Here is a 14,600-nt window from a genome sequence, read left to right on the forward strand (position 1 = left end):
TGATTCAAAATTTCATAATTTTTGACAATTGTCAAAAACAATGCCAAAATTTTTTTTTGACATGACGGTTAAAACAAGATAAAACCGTTGGTTGTCAAAAATTTTCCAACCCTGCCTAATTATGATATTATTTTAATGCGCTTAAAAATATTTTTTGAGTGCTTGAAAAGTGCTTAAAAGGTGCTTATTTTTTGTTGAATAATTTGGCTACGCACCCTGTATAAAGCAAAGTTGTAACCTGCATTTGTCTCATGTGTAGCCTTTCTTTACTGTTAGTCATTTTGCACCCTTTGACTCGACACGTTAATCCAGTTTGATATTTAGTCCTGTTTCACATTTTGTCTCTCATTGAGACCCCTAACACCAATTTTCAATACAGGGAGGCTTTAGTCAAATAGGCAACATCATGAATGAGAAACTTGTTCCATTTACAGTGACATACAGATGTATTAAAATCTGTATTACAAATGTAATGGCATAAAGTGAAGGGTTTAAGGGGTGTGGTATGGCAATATTTGTAATTTTCTTCATCCCACTCTTTAATATTTTTTATGTTGAAAAACAAATACAAACGTTACAATTGTTGAATATAATATTTAAAATTGAACTTATTGTATTACTTACTCTAAGAAATCTTTTTTTAGAAGCTTTTTTTCTTGAATTCTGATATTACGAAAAAAAGAATAATTGTGAAATTTACTTTCAATGTGTTAACATAAATGTGACCAATGGGTAATTAGTATTTTTCAGAAAAAATCTGTTTATTTTATTATTCCTATATACTAATTCATTTATTGTGTATATTTTACCTCGAGCATATTTTTATAGTTTTAAGTTTTTATAAAATTTCTGGTTTTCTTTCAGATCCTGAATCAGAAGCATTTCCACTGCCATTTGCAACTGCCTTATTTTCTTTCTTGTATCATCTTGCAAGTTACGAAAGTGGCAAGTTTAATGTTTATTATCAATATTTTATTTTTCTATATAATTCTCTCAGTACATCTTATCACTTCTTAATAATTATTCTTTTGTAAAAAATCGTGTGATCTTTTTTGAGATAATAATTTCCATGTGAAGGGCACTTAAACACTTATAACTTGAAACAAAAGCTATAGGTTTATATATATGTTAGTATATTCAAAACAGATTTTTATTCTTAATATGCATTCAATTTCAAAATAAGTATCTAAACTTAAATTTACTAACATTGTTATAAAATTACGTTGAGTTATTACCTAATTAGTAATTTATTTTTCGAAACTTTTCCTTTTCTTAATTTTTTTTTTACGGAAGCTGCATAATAATATTAAACATTTGTTCCTCGATTCATCAGAAAGTTATATGAATTTTTAATTAAGTGCAGAGACTAAATTGAAATAAATTATTTGTGGAAAGTAATTTGTATAGTTATAATATTATGAAAAGTGGAGCAATATTGAAATTTTAATGAATGTTTTTTAAGTAAATCATTAGGATTGTCGTTTAAATATATAACTTTGTGTAAATAGTTTTTTTTTCAATTAGAAAAGTTAGTCAAATATTTTTTACCTCATGGCAGCCTATTGTTTTTTAAAGTTTAATAGCATTGAAATTGATAATCTGTTATATAATTTGTTATATTTTTAAAATTATATGTAGGTCTGCTCAGGCTTTTCTTTAAATGTTTTATCAACATACTTAGGTATTGTATAGGATTAGGCAACATGTATAGGATTGTCACTGACGATTTGTTTGTGACTCAAAAGCTATTGTTTGTGACTTTTTTGGACACTAGGTAACTGTTGACTTTTTTGAGAAAAAAAGAGCGTCTAAAAATAATAATTAAAAAAAAAAGTTTTTAAAGATTAAGCCATCTATTTTCTCATATATTGGGAATCGGGTATAACTTTTTTGCTGTTTTTTCGAATTCCATTTTTTCTTTTCTAAGAAGAAGTAGCTTATTTAAAAAAAAAAGGTTCTGTTCTTTTTAATTCCCCCCTAAAAGAAAGTTTTTTTTTATACTTTTTGTGATCTAAGGAAACAGTTTTTTTGATGTCCTTGTTAAGTGAAGAACAACAAAGTGCGAGTAGAACAGATAATAGATAAGCTACCTCTTTTGGGTTGCTTCCCTATAATCAGTTTCTGCCTTAGAGAAAAGAAAAGGATGGTTCGGCGATCAACAATTCTTAACATTGATTTTTTCTAGACTCATTTTTTTTTTAAAAATGGTTTATGTCTAAGAAATGTAATTTGATTTACTTGTAAATACAAGGCTTAGCAAGCTATGTTTTAAGTTATTGTAATGTATGGTTGAGTTGGTTAATTTTAATGTTTATTCGAAAAAGTTATTACATGGAGGAAAAAACATTTTATTTATTCCACTGAGTAGACTATTGAGCTACTATTTCCTATATTCAAGACTACTAAAGTAACTATTTTCAGGCATAATTATAGAGGAAATTCTAATTTTATGTTAAAGTAAAACATCAATAGGAGCCTTAAAAAATTATTTCATTGCATAGTAGCTGTAGAGGATTGTAAAAATTTATTCTGCTTGTTATTTTTAATATTATATCCTTTTTTTGCTTTTAACAAAATTTAATTCCAGGTGGTGATGCTCTAGTGTCGTGTGGTATGATGGAGGCTTTGCTTAAAGTTATAAACTGGCAAAGTACAGAAACAGAACACATTACTGTAAGTTGGAGTATTATTTTCTGCATAATTTGCATGATTTATTTTTTCCATTAATTCTGATAAATTTGTATTATAGTTTGTTACCAGAGCTGTGCGTGTTATTGACTTAATCACGAATTTGGATATGCTGGCTTTTCAAGCTCATGGTGGATTAGCTAGTTTTATTCAACGTTTAGAGGTACGCTTAATTTGTTTTTCAAAAACATATAATTCATATTGCTAATAATTTTTTCACCAAAATTTTTCTTCCTTCAATTTTTGTTACAATAATTACTAAAATGAAGTTGTATCATAAGTTTTGTTGTGTTTTTGATGAAATTTAAGATCATTTTTCGAAATTAGTTTCTAAGAAAGTTATATATTGTAACCTGATTTTGATAAAATGAAAACCTTCGTGGGAACCCAAATTCTCAAATAGAAAACTTTCTGTAGGTAATTTATTGATTTATGTAACTCGTTTCAACTTTTTTGCTGCTACCTAATTTTGACAAAATTTCTTGGATAATCACTAATTTTTTAAGTATTAAATTTTTATAAAACTATTTGTTGATAGTTATACATATCAGCATATGTTTCTTTTAATTTAAGTTTTTTAAAGATCTAAAACTAGTTACCTTGTTTTATTTTATGCTTGACTTTCTTTGTAAATTTAAATTCAAGTCACTCAGAAAAATCTCAATACAAAAATTCAATATATATTTTTATAAGAATCACTTTTTAAATATACCACACTTAAGTAGGATTTCAAGTGCTGCATATGTTGCTCATATACACCGGAAGATTCAACTTGCACACTACCCCACAGAAACAGCTTATTTACTTGAATTTGTTTCAAATCTGGGCCAAAATGTACTTTTGTAATAGAAAAATCTTTGCTCAGAAATGGCATTTTTTTTACAAAGTTGTTAGCCTTACAAAGCTATTGAAATCCAGTATAATATTAGAAAAATAAATAGCTAGTCGCATTTCCTTCTGTATTTTTAACATTTTCCTGTCACTTTATGAGAATATATTAATCATATGCCTGGCATGGATTCTTTTTTTGCTGACAGAGGGCAGCATAATAAGAGGCATTTAATTTTTTCCAGCTGATATGAATGCCAGCTCAGATTAATTTACATTAATCTGAGCTTAAAAGTTTAATTTATACATTTTTGTTTAAGGTTAAAAAAATTTCCTAGAAATGGTTAAAGCAATGAATAATATGCTATTTATGAATTTAAAAAAATTCAAAAATAGGAATGTTAATACAAATGAGAGTGATGTTAACTTTATTGTGTGAGAAAATGAAAGCAATTCTAAATGAATTTCAGTAAAATATCCGTTTCTGTAAGATTTGTAGATTTCAATTGAAATATCAATTTTTGTGTGTTATCATTATAAATATGTTAAGAACTGAGACCTTCATTAACAATACAAGTCAGTTTGAAAAATGAAACTTAGTGTTTTTCACTTTTCTTGCAAAAGAGTGACAGAAATTTAATCACATTCAAGATTTATTCATATTCATTTAAATTTTATTCATATAACTGTGTCACATAACTAATTAAAATAAATTTTAAATTAAAATAGTATACTTGCATCTTATGTAATACATATCACTCTTTTAAGCAAAAAACAAACTATCGTTCTTACTTTGAGAATAAAAAGGAGAGTAAATGTTTTTGAAGACTATTCAGTACTATTTCATACTATTTCAACTCTATAGTATCAACTGAATTACAAAATCTTATGAAAACAAACATACCTGGGACATTAATCATATCCTGCTATGACTTTCAAGAAGGGCTGCCATACTTCAGTTTCGGTTTGGTTGTGTTTTTAGGATACAGGATAAATAAAGCAAAAAGGTTCTGTGTAGTGAGAATCACTTAAGTTGACTGCGTACTACCAAAAAATGCCACTATCTTTTTTTTTTTTTTTGAAAAAAAGTTAGTTCCACTTTTCTATTTTAAAAAGATCTGAATGATATTTCTTTTTTTCGATGTATTACCGAATAATTATAGTACTCTTCATACTGATAATGTTCCTTTTTATCAATAATTAAAATGTGCTGCACGACTATAGCCGTCATTTGCCTACATATCACCAAAAATTGATGGATTATAAACATCACTTGTGGCAACGTGTTAAAGGCATAAATATTTCAACTATTTAAGTACTTATTTTTTTTCAAGGTGGAAGTTAATGTCTGTAGGAAAGACCAACCTTTTGTCATTGATCCAAAGTTGACTGATCCATCCATGGATTTTTTTAGCACTCTTCTTATGAGAGCTCAATATAACAGTGCTCAACTTGCCCTGGAGTTAGAAGAAAAGTATTAATTTTTTATAATTATAAATAATTGTTAGTTATATGAAAAACAATAGCCACTGTATTGCATTTTTATTTTTTATTGCTTGTAAAATCTTATGTAATATTTGTGCTGGTAGGATAGCTGTATGATTTGACATAAAATCACCTCTAACTGTTTATGTCTGGAAATTTATATTTATTTTTATAACTCTTTTTTGAAAACAACAGGAATTTTTATTTGCTATGAATTATTTTTACTAAAAATGCTTTAAAAATTTTATAATCGCAAGTAATTAAGTGTTTCATATTTGGGATCATTTGTATAGAAATGTCTCCGCAATATACAACTTTCTTATTGAATAACTCAAGGGAAAATGGTTTTTCCTTAGGAAATACAAGAGATAAAATATGTTTTTAGGTATGGCAAATGCTCAGCAGGTTAAGTATCACTGAAAAAAAGAAAAATTTAATGTTGCTTCTAGTAAAAGAAATTGCTGCAACCAATTGCATCTAATACTTGTCTGAAAATTTCTAGATATTAAAGGTCTTATAAGCTATGAAATCCAAACTAAATCTCGAAGACTTTCAGTGTTGAGTCTCTTGCTTTTGTCAATCTAAGGACTTCAAAGTATTTTCTCAAGATTCTTACAAAATGAAAAATCAGCACTCGCTTTTACTTTGCATATAATCAATAATTCTCTTTCCACCAAATCATTGATTTTGTAGTTTGAGTATATGGTTTATTATTTTTATTTTTTCTTTAACTTTTGGTTGAAAAGGCTTGTTAAACAGAAACAAAGTATAAAACAGTTTTGAATAAGGCGTAATGGATAATTTTACTCTTATGAGTGTTATCTTAATTCATGTTGAAACAGCTTATTTAAGCTGGAATTATTTATTGCTAATTGTTTCTTAAAACAACATTGTGATGGCATATCTTCGTATCATCCTTAGAGATGTTTCCCAGACTGTCGACAATAGCCCATTGTGTAGCTCTAGCTAAATAAAATACCCACCTTGAAATAGCTTATTTTTTAACAAATTCAATTTTTCCATTTATAGTTTTTGTGTGTTTGTGAAAGTTTTAAGAAAGAAAAGAGCTTGTTTTTTTAATATTCTAGAAACTTTTGTGTTTTTATTGTAAAGGCATTACATAATTTTTTTATTGATAGGATTAATATAAAATGTGATATAGTCAAACTAAATTCAGTGACACATCAGCCTATGGTGGCGGCCAAGGCCGTCTGTGTGTATCCCAGTTTTTTTTACCTTGGAATTCTTGGGTGCAGGAGCAGATTTTCTGGTTGAGAGTCAGCCGAGTGCAGAATCCCCAGTGTTAAGCCCCAACGCGTGCTTGGGACTCATTTTAGCAACCCATTGAAGAAACCCATAGACTGTGAAAATCAGATCATTAGTTCAAATGTTATTCAGGATGGTTCGTGTTTTTTTGGTGCACTGTATATATTTGTGTGCATATATATGTATATATGTAATAACAGGGCTCCAATCCTGTTATCAGTGTTGTATTTAGCTTGAAATAATTGCAGTCATAAGCCATCAGACGTTTTAAACAGGTTTATTTAAATATAGGCTGGTGTTGCTAACAGTTTACGTCCACACTCCCGCAAAGGAGGGGGAGTGGACAAGACTCCGGACTATTCCGGAACAGCTTATCAGGATCACATAATTAGGAAAAGGACACACAAAACTATGCGTTCTTACGTTTTATACCAACATAGATTTGAAGTAAAAAGGCACATTTCGTACATTCCTTGTATCCTTACGCATTACGGAAAATCATTTCTGCTTCCTTATATGGAATTGAAGAAGGGAACGATTCTAAAAATAACTCTTCCTTTGAAATATAAATCTATTTATATTTCAATGGTATGTTTTCAGCCTTGAATTCCCAAAATAGAATCTCTCTACGCTTATTCTTTAACAAAGACATTTTATGAAAAGGAAAGAGTTTTAGTTCTTTTATTAATACAAAAGTATTTAATTCTTGTATTGCATATATATACACACATACACACACACACATACATACACACACATACATACACACAGTAAAACCTCTTAAAAGCGGACATTCTTGGGACCCAAAAAAATTTTTCATTTACGAGAAGGGTATCCTAATGACGAAGTTTAACATCGTAAATTGTTTTTAAAATATTTTCAAAGATGTAGATATAATTAAATAATCTACAATAACTATCTACAAGGATATTTATTTAAACCTTAACAAAGGTAAAAAAGAATATATAAAGAAGTTTGATATAAATACATAATTCCAGATGTAGCTACAGATAAATGAATATAATTTTCCTATTAACACAGATATTTGAGTTAATCATATGATACCGAATAGGAGCTTCCAGTCCTCAGTCAGTTTCAATAAATAGGTTTACATCCCCTTACACCTACCTATCATTTGATACTGACGTGGTTGATACCTTTTAGAAAGTATACCTCCCACGATTCACAGAAAAAAGCAATGCCTGCCTGTAAGTCATGAGGACCTATGGAGTTGATTATTCCCAATTGATCAGCTATCATGTGTCTGAATAAATGTTTTATTTATATGAACACCTCAAAGATTATACTTCTGTTCACTTTTTTTACCCCAGCTGTGTTAAATACAGTCTTCAAATTGATAAGAAAATTTAAGACATTTTTAATGGGGAAAAAGCAATGAGAGCATTTAAGATGTCATTTCAATTTGAGGGGTTCTCATAACCTGTCTGGTCCAGATGAAAAGATCAAAAGATGCCACTGTTGAATTATTTCAGGAGAGCAGTGTCATTTTCTCTCCTTTCTTTGCGAAGATAAAGCAAAGAGACAGGAGAAAGATCGATTCTTCAGTAGTGAAATAGCTTAACAATATACTTTTAGTTATGGATAAGGTAAAAAAATTTACATGTTTTAAAAATGGTGAAAAATTGCATTTTTTTCTTGCAATTTAAAGCAAAAATAGTTTTTTTTCTTCCAAATTTAGAAAAGTAGTGTCCGGTTTGAAGAGATGGAAAATAATGTTTCGGGGGTAAAATGCTGTCCGCGTCCGGTTACGGGAGTGTCCGCCTTGCGGAGACTGTACCTAATGGTTTATTCATAGAAGATTCCCGGGGAATAAAAAATATGTCCTAATTGAGAGGCGTCCATTTTGCAGGAATGTCCATAACAGGAGGTTTCACTGTATATAATATATGGGTCATTCTCACAAAACAGTCATTTTCATGTCCCCAGTATATTTTATGTTTGTTTTACAGCTTACGAAGAAAAAAATTCCAATATGTCATTCCCTCACTTGTCCCCACTGCTGATTTAAGAAAAGAAAAAAACTGTTTCTGAAAAAAAAATTTTTTTTTTTTACAAATTCGTGTTTTTTATTTCAGAATACTGAAATATAGAATTCAGAAAATCAATTTTAAATTTAATTTCTGATAAAAATATTAACACAGCACTATTTTAAACTTTGTCCCCAGTGTTTCGCGTCATTCCCTCACAACAATGTTCTTATCACCTGCAATCTTCTTAGAATAAAAATATTTTAATAAAAACTTCAGAAGTTAACAACTGGCATCATAGAACAAAATTGCAGTATGTTTCCATCTTCAACTTAAAGAAGCTTTGCTGTGGAATAAATTTGAATGAATCAAACCAGGTAAAATTTTTTACATTTGTCATTCCCTCATGTCATTTTTTAGAGTAAAATAAAATACAACTTCATCGAGAAAGTGGATAATTATATGTTGCTTTCTTGTATGAATATAATTGTATGTGATTGACTTCAGAAATTAATTAGGCCTAACTGTTATTTTTAAATTTTATTGAATTCGTCATTCCCTCACTAGTGTATAAAGTGAGGGAATGACGCTGAAGTGAGGGAATGATTCAAGATGAGTATATTATTAAATTTTTTTTTGTTCAATCGTGCCAGCCAATTTTATTTCCCAAACCTGTAAAAACTATTAAATATATAAGACTAAATTATAATAAATATTAGATATACTTAGTATGTTATCATTTTCAAACTTTAGGTAGATGTAACTTAGATAAAAACATGTATTAAAATAAAATATCATTCCCTCACTATTAGTGTCATTCCCTCACTTTTTAAATAGTGAAAATAATTAATTTACTTATTAATTAATTTGAAAAATAAATTAAAAAATTAATAAATTAATTTATTAAATTAATTAATTTATTTATTAAATTAATTAATTAATTATTAATTATTATAAATTAATTAATTATAAATTAATTATTTAAAAAATTAATTAATTTAAATATTAAGTATAATTTATAGGATATATACTTTCTTTATAATGCCATTACATATTTCTATTAATATAAAAAGTTTCAGAGCTTTTTATTCACTTTACTTTTTTGGGATTTTATGAACTGAAAAATGACAGTTTTCGTGAGAATGACCCATATATAATTTATATTAGTAAAATTAATTATTTATTATTCTTTTGTTAAGATTTTAATTTCTTTCAGCTTATTCTGCTATAGCTGTTTATTTGTTCAGGCTTTAGACTATGTTAAATATTTTTTAATGTAATGTGCTTTTAGTTGTAAATCTCTATGGACTGTTATTCAAAAGAGTTATTTTATTGCCTGTTTAAACTGTATTATACCTGTATTTTTCTTAACAAATTTAATTGACAAAACTCTTTATTTTTTTGAATAGGATATCTGGTGGTAAAAAAGACACAAATACTAATGAAGAAGGTATTCTGGATAGATTGCCTAAAAGATTTCCTATTAGAAAAGGTAAGAACCTAATTAGTTTCCCATATTCTAAATAAGCTTTTATTTGTTACTATTTTAAAATATATATCTGAACATTGCACTATTTTGAGGAACTCTGATCCACTGTTAAACAATATATCTATTAGAAAAGCTTTTTATATCTGATATTTATGAAGTGAAATTAAGCAAAGTAAAGTAAAATGATTTAAAGAAAATATTCATTTTATTTATTTTGACATTTGAAAGTATTAAAGTTATGAGGTCTAGAAAAAGGTAAACATATAAATGTAAACAATTATATCAGATTAATAGAAATGAGCAGATTTTAAACTTCTTTCTACATTAACAAATCTTTCTACATTAACAAAATTATCATTTAAAAAGGTGTTTTTCAATCTGCATCTGAACCTCAATTTAAGGAATTTTCCAGGATCAAAAGTTTTATTGTTATATCAAAGTTATTTGTAATATTAGGGTTCAGAAGTAATACAACGGAAAGTCCCTTATCGAGACTTTAATAAATTCAGAAAATAAATTTTTCCAGGTAATAGGTTTTTAAAGTTAACACCAGAACATACATTAATCAATAAATAAATATACAACAAATAGACAATAACTAGAGCCAATTTCATACAGTAACATTTACTTGTTGGCCAAATGATGTTTAATTAACTGAGAAATGTTTAGTATTATGAAATACAGGGAAAAGTCTTGTATTCGATCTCGTATCGATGGGATTTCCGGAAGTCCGGATAATAGATTTTTCCGTATAAAAGATCTCCAAGGTAAACAAAGCTTAAAATGATCTAACTGAATCTAAGAAGCAAAAAATAAATAAACATTATTTTTCGGGCAATAATGTTTTAGTATTAGAATGATATCTAATCATCAAAAACAAAATATTTGAAAAAAAAAATTATTGCTTTAAATATAGAAAACTAAAAAAATTTGACACTTATCAAGCAAGAAGCCGAAATTCCCATAATTCATTAAGGTGGGTAGGTGGAGGAGAAAAATTCATCATTCAAGTTGAGGGCGGGGAAGTGACAAATTCTTATTATCTCTCCCATCGTTAGCTATCAATCAAGCATAAAGGTGCGGCATGCTGATAGGGTTCTCTTTATCTTTTCTTGTGGAACTGAAAGAATCTGGTTAGTGGTTGTTAAAACAATGTTAAGTAGGGGCATATTAATTTCACCTGGTTTAAGAGGGGGAGGATTGTTATCATTTGCATGTCAGGGAGCAAGTTGAAAGGAAATGTTTAGACCTATTCAAATGTTGCATTTTGACTCCCCCTCCACGTTAAGGATCGCTGCGTTTACCCTTTTCCACAACATTTCTCCTTTCCCTTACACTCTATTAAAAAAGTTCTAGGAAATGCCTCTTTTACTAGCTAGCTGCATGGGAAGGAGGGGGACTCAGTTGCGCTTTTTTGAAAACAAATCTCTCTTTATGTGCATTCCAGAGGAGGAGCGTCACTAACGGTCACTCACGGTCTTGGTATTTCTTCTCTTCCCCTTTCTGGTGATTTATGGGTTCAATGCATAAAACGCTAGTAGCTAGAGGAGGAGAAAACGTGTCAAAAGATGTTCGTTTATTTTGATTGTTAAAAAGTGTCCGGTAAAATCGACCCTTCCGGAAAATGGGCGTTCGGATATGGGACGTCACACTGTATACTTAAAAAGTAATCGAATTAAGCAGACTATAATTGAAACTAAATAAAAACTTGTTTTTCTCCTTTTTATTCCATTTGATGTGAAGAATTGGCAATACAATTAATCAGATAAAAGTACATTTTAAAAATGAGCTTCAAATTCCAAACACAAATAATTTAGATTTCATAATAATAATATGAAGCAAGAAACAGAATTGAGTAGATTTTTTTGTTGATAACATTTATAATTTAAAGGGAAACAAAGCTTGTGTTCTTTTCAAACACTATTATTCAGCTACATTAATAATCATAGTTTATTCTTCTCATCGAATTTTCTTTTTCGTTAACTACTTTTGTCTTTTCAACAACTTTTTTAGTGTGTTTAGTGTGCTTATTAAATTAGAATAAAGTTTTGCCCATCGAAAAAAATTTTTTTTTTCATAAATTATTTAACAGATCACAAATGTTTAAAAAAATCTTCTCACATGAATGCTGCTTGTGAAAGAATGCTTAGTGTGGCAAAGAAAATTCACTATGAATTCAGAGTTAATTTGGCTCAAAAATGCAAATTTTTTATTTATAACTCTTTTTGCTTTAAACAACAATTTTCTGAAGTGAATTAAATAAAAACTAAAAGTTCTAAATGTACTAAAGAAGTGCTTGTCTTAAAGAAGAATATGACCGGAGTTGTAGTTTTAAGTCATCTGATTTTAATTTTTAAATCAGGATTTTAACTTTTTGAGATCATTTAATTTTCAATATTTAGCATTTACTGAAGTTTTTAATATATTGAGGAGCGCAGCTTTAAGTAATGTAATTTTATATAAGGTTCTTAATTACTCTTGAGGCTAATTTGTCATTTAATATTTTTGCAGCATTTAGACTTTTTTCTTTCATTTTGTTTATAAGTATGCTTGTATTAATGTCTTATTTTTTCCAATTTGTGAAGAACAAAATTTTTATAATTAAATGGTCTCTGTATGTGTTCATTTCTAATTTCTGGTAGTTATAATTTACTTGTTAGTTGTCTGATTTTCGTATGTAAATCATAATTTTAAGGAATTGAATTCTTTTTTTAAAAAAATTATTGATTCAGTATTTATATTAGCTTTATTAAAACTTGTAATGTGTCAAACTCAGTTTTAGGTAGTTGTATATGTGGCTCTTAATTAATTTTGAGTTAGTTTGTAATCTGATATTTCAGAAGTTTTACTTTTTTTCTTTCAAAATGTTAATAATAGGTATGCTTAATTTAATGACTTATTGTGTTTTATTATAACTATTTTTGAAATACACACTTTTAATAATTTTTTTTTAGTTTAAATTTTGTCAGTGGTTGCTGTTCAATAGTGTCAATTAAAATTATCTCTTTAATCTTTTGTTCTTTGTCTTATTTTTGTAATTTTATTTATAGAGCATTTCTTAATATTTTTGAATGCAAAAAAAATATTGAAATATATGAGTTTAATATTTTTTTAATATGGATAACTTTGAGTGTAGAATATTGTTTTGTGTTAAGATCTGCTTATCATTGTCAATCATAATTATTGCTCCTGATGGGCCTTACTGAATGTTGGCATGTCTGGTAAAAGAATTTTTTTTTAAGCTGTTGAAGTCATTTGTTAATTTGAGTTTTATTTGTTAAGAGTTTTTTTTTATTTCATTCTAATTGGGGAAAAAGATAATTTGTTAAAATTGGGAAATTCAGTAATTCAAAGTTCCTTAAAATCTGGTCAGATTGTATGTAAATGAAATATATTTTAAATTTTGAAAATTACTTTTTTTTATTCAATTGATATCCATTTTTCAGGTGTTCAGTGCTTTCCTCAAAGAGCTGCTCTACTAAAGTCAATGCTTAATTTTTTGAAAAAATCAATTCAAGATCCTGCTTTAACAGACAGTATAAGACACTGTAAGTGTTTTAATTTTAATAAAGAAAAATCTGTTTTGAGATTTATATCTATAAACTGTTAATGAGTAAAATTTTTGTTGAGTCTGATTTGCTTTACATTTGCTGCAAATGTACATCTATCTATACAGTTTAAGTTGTTTAAAACAAATTCATCCTGATGAAAGTTGGCATTTGGTCCAGAAAAATAGACTAAAAATGTATTTAATTTTAACTTTTTGCTGACCATGTTTAGATCCAATTTTTCTAGTCTAGTTGTTCCAGCTGTAAGCAAAATGTTAAAATTTAAAAAAAAATAATTCTGAGGTATTTTAGCAGGAATAAAAATCTGTTGCGTGGTGCACCCTTGGCAACGTTTATTCGGCAAAATGATTTACAATTATGGCATGAGACTACCTTTTGATAATGTCAAATACCTAATAAATAATATTTTCAAGGGCTCTTTCTGTGAAAAATTCAAAAATCCCAATTCCAATAAACCATGGCTTAAACCAGGGATGAGATTTTTCCGCTTTTTAGCGGATTTCTGCTTTTTTCACTTTTATCTCTTAAATTTCAGCTTTTTTACCAAAAATTCAGATTTTCTAAAAATTTCATTTTTTTTATAAGTATTCCGCTTTTTCAGAAAATTCACCGATTTTCAAAGAGAAACAGAAAATTCAAACTACATAGCTACCAATCCTTTCTCATTTTTACTTATTTTAGCTATTTTCTCCCCTTTTACACGCAGCAGATAAGATTTTCCGAATTTTTTACCCGCCCTCCAGATAGATCCGATTTTCGTAGTTCAAACGACGCTGCTTCTGACAAGCCTTTTAGAGGTCCCAAGCCTGGAATCTGCTAATATCTCGATTCTTATTCACACGATTTTAATATCAAACATAGCTTTTCATATTTGCGTGTTGCGATTCTTATTCACGCGATTTGAATATTGTACGTTGCGATTCTTATTTACGAGATTTAAAAATCCGATATTGTGATTCGTATTTACGCCTTTTTAAAAACCTATGTAGCGATTCGTATTCACGCAAGTTTAAAATTCAATGTCTTGATTTGCTCATGCGGTTTATAATATCAAACATTGATTTTCGTATTTATACGTGATTTTAAAATAAGGCATTGGGATTCGCATTCACGCATTCTAAAAATTATGCATCATAATTCTTATTTATGCAATCTAAAAATTACGCATCATGATTCGTATTTACGCGATCTAAAAATTATGAATCGTGATTTGTATTTACGCGTTTTAAAAATTCTATATCCCAGTTTGTATTTTCTCATTTTCAAAATCGTATATCTAGTTTCATA

General features: G+C 28.2%; 1 protein-coding gene across 1 annotated transcript in view; it reads left to right on the forward strand.

Annotated features, from left to right (window-relative positions):
* LOC107455455 (HECT, UBA and WWE domain containing E3 ubiquitin protein ligase 1) overlaps positions 1-14,600 on the forward strand; it is a gene marked incomplete in the record, with an annotated part of 276,027 nt that overhangs the window by 29,849 nt on the left and 231,578 nt on the right. The window contains 6 exon segments of the mRNA XM_071187934.1: positions 865-945; positions 2,588-2,673; positions 2,750-2,851; positions 4,851-4,990; positions 9,665-9,747; positions 13,191-13,292. Coding sequence (XP_071044035.1) covers positions 865-945; positions 2,588-2,673; positions 2,750-2,851; positions 4,851-4,990; positions 9,665-9,747; positions 13,191-13,292 — 594 coding nt within the window.

The sequence above is a fragment of the Parasteatoda tepidariorum genome, chromosome X1 (assembly GCF_043381705.1).
Source record: "Parasteatoda tepidariorum isolate YZ-2023 chromosome X1, CAS_Ptep_4.0, whole genome shotgun sequence".
Classification (NCBI taxonomy): domain Eukaryota; kingdom Metazoa; phylum Arthropoda; class Arachnida; order Araneae; family Theridiidae; genus Parasteatoda; species Parasteatoda tepidariorum.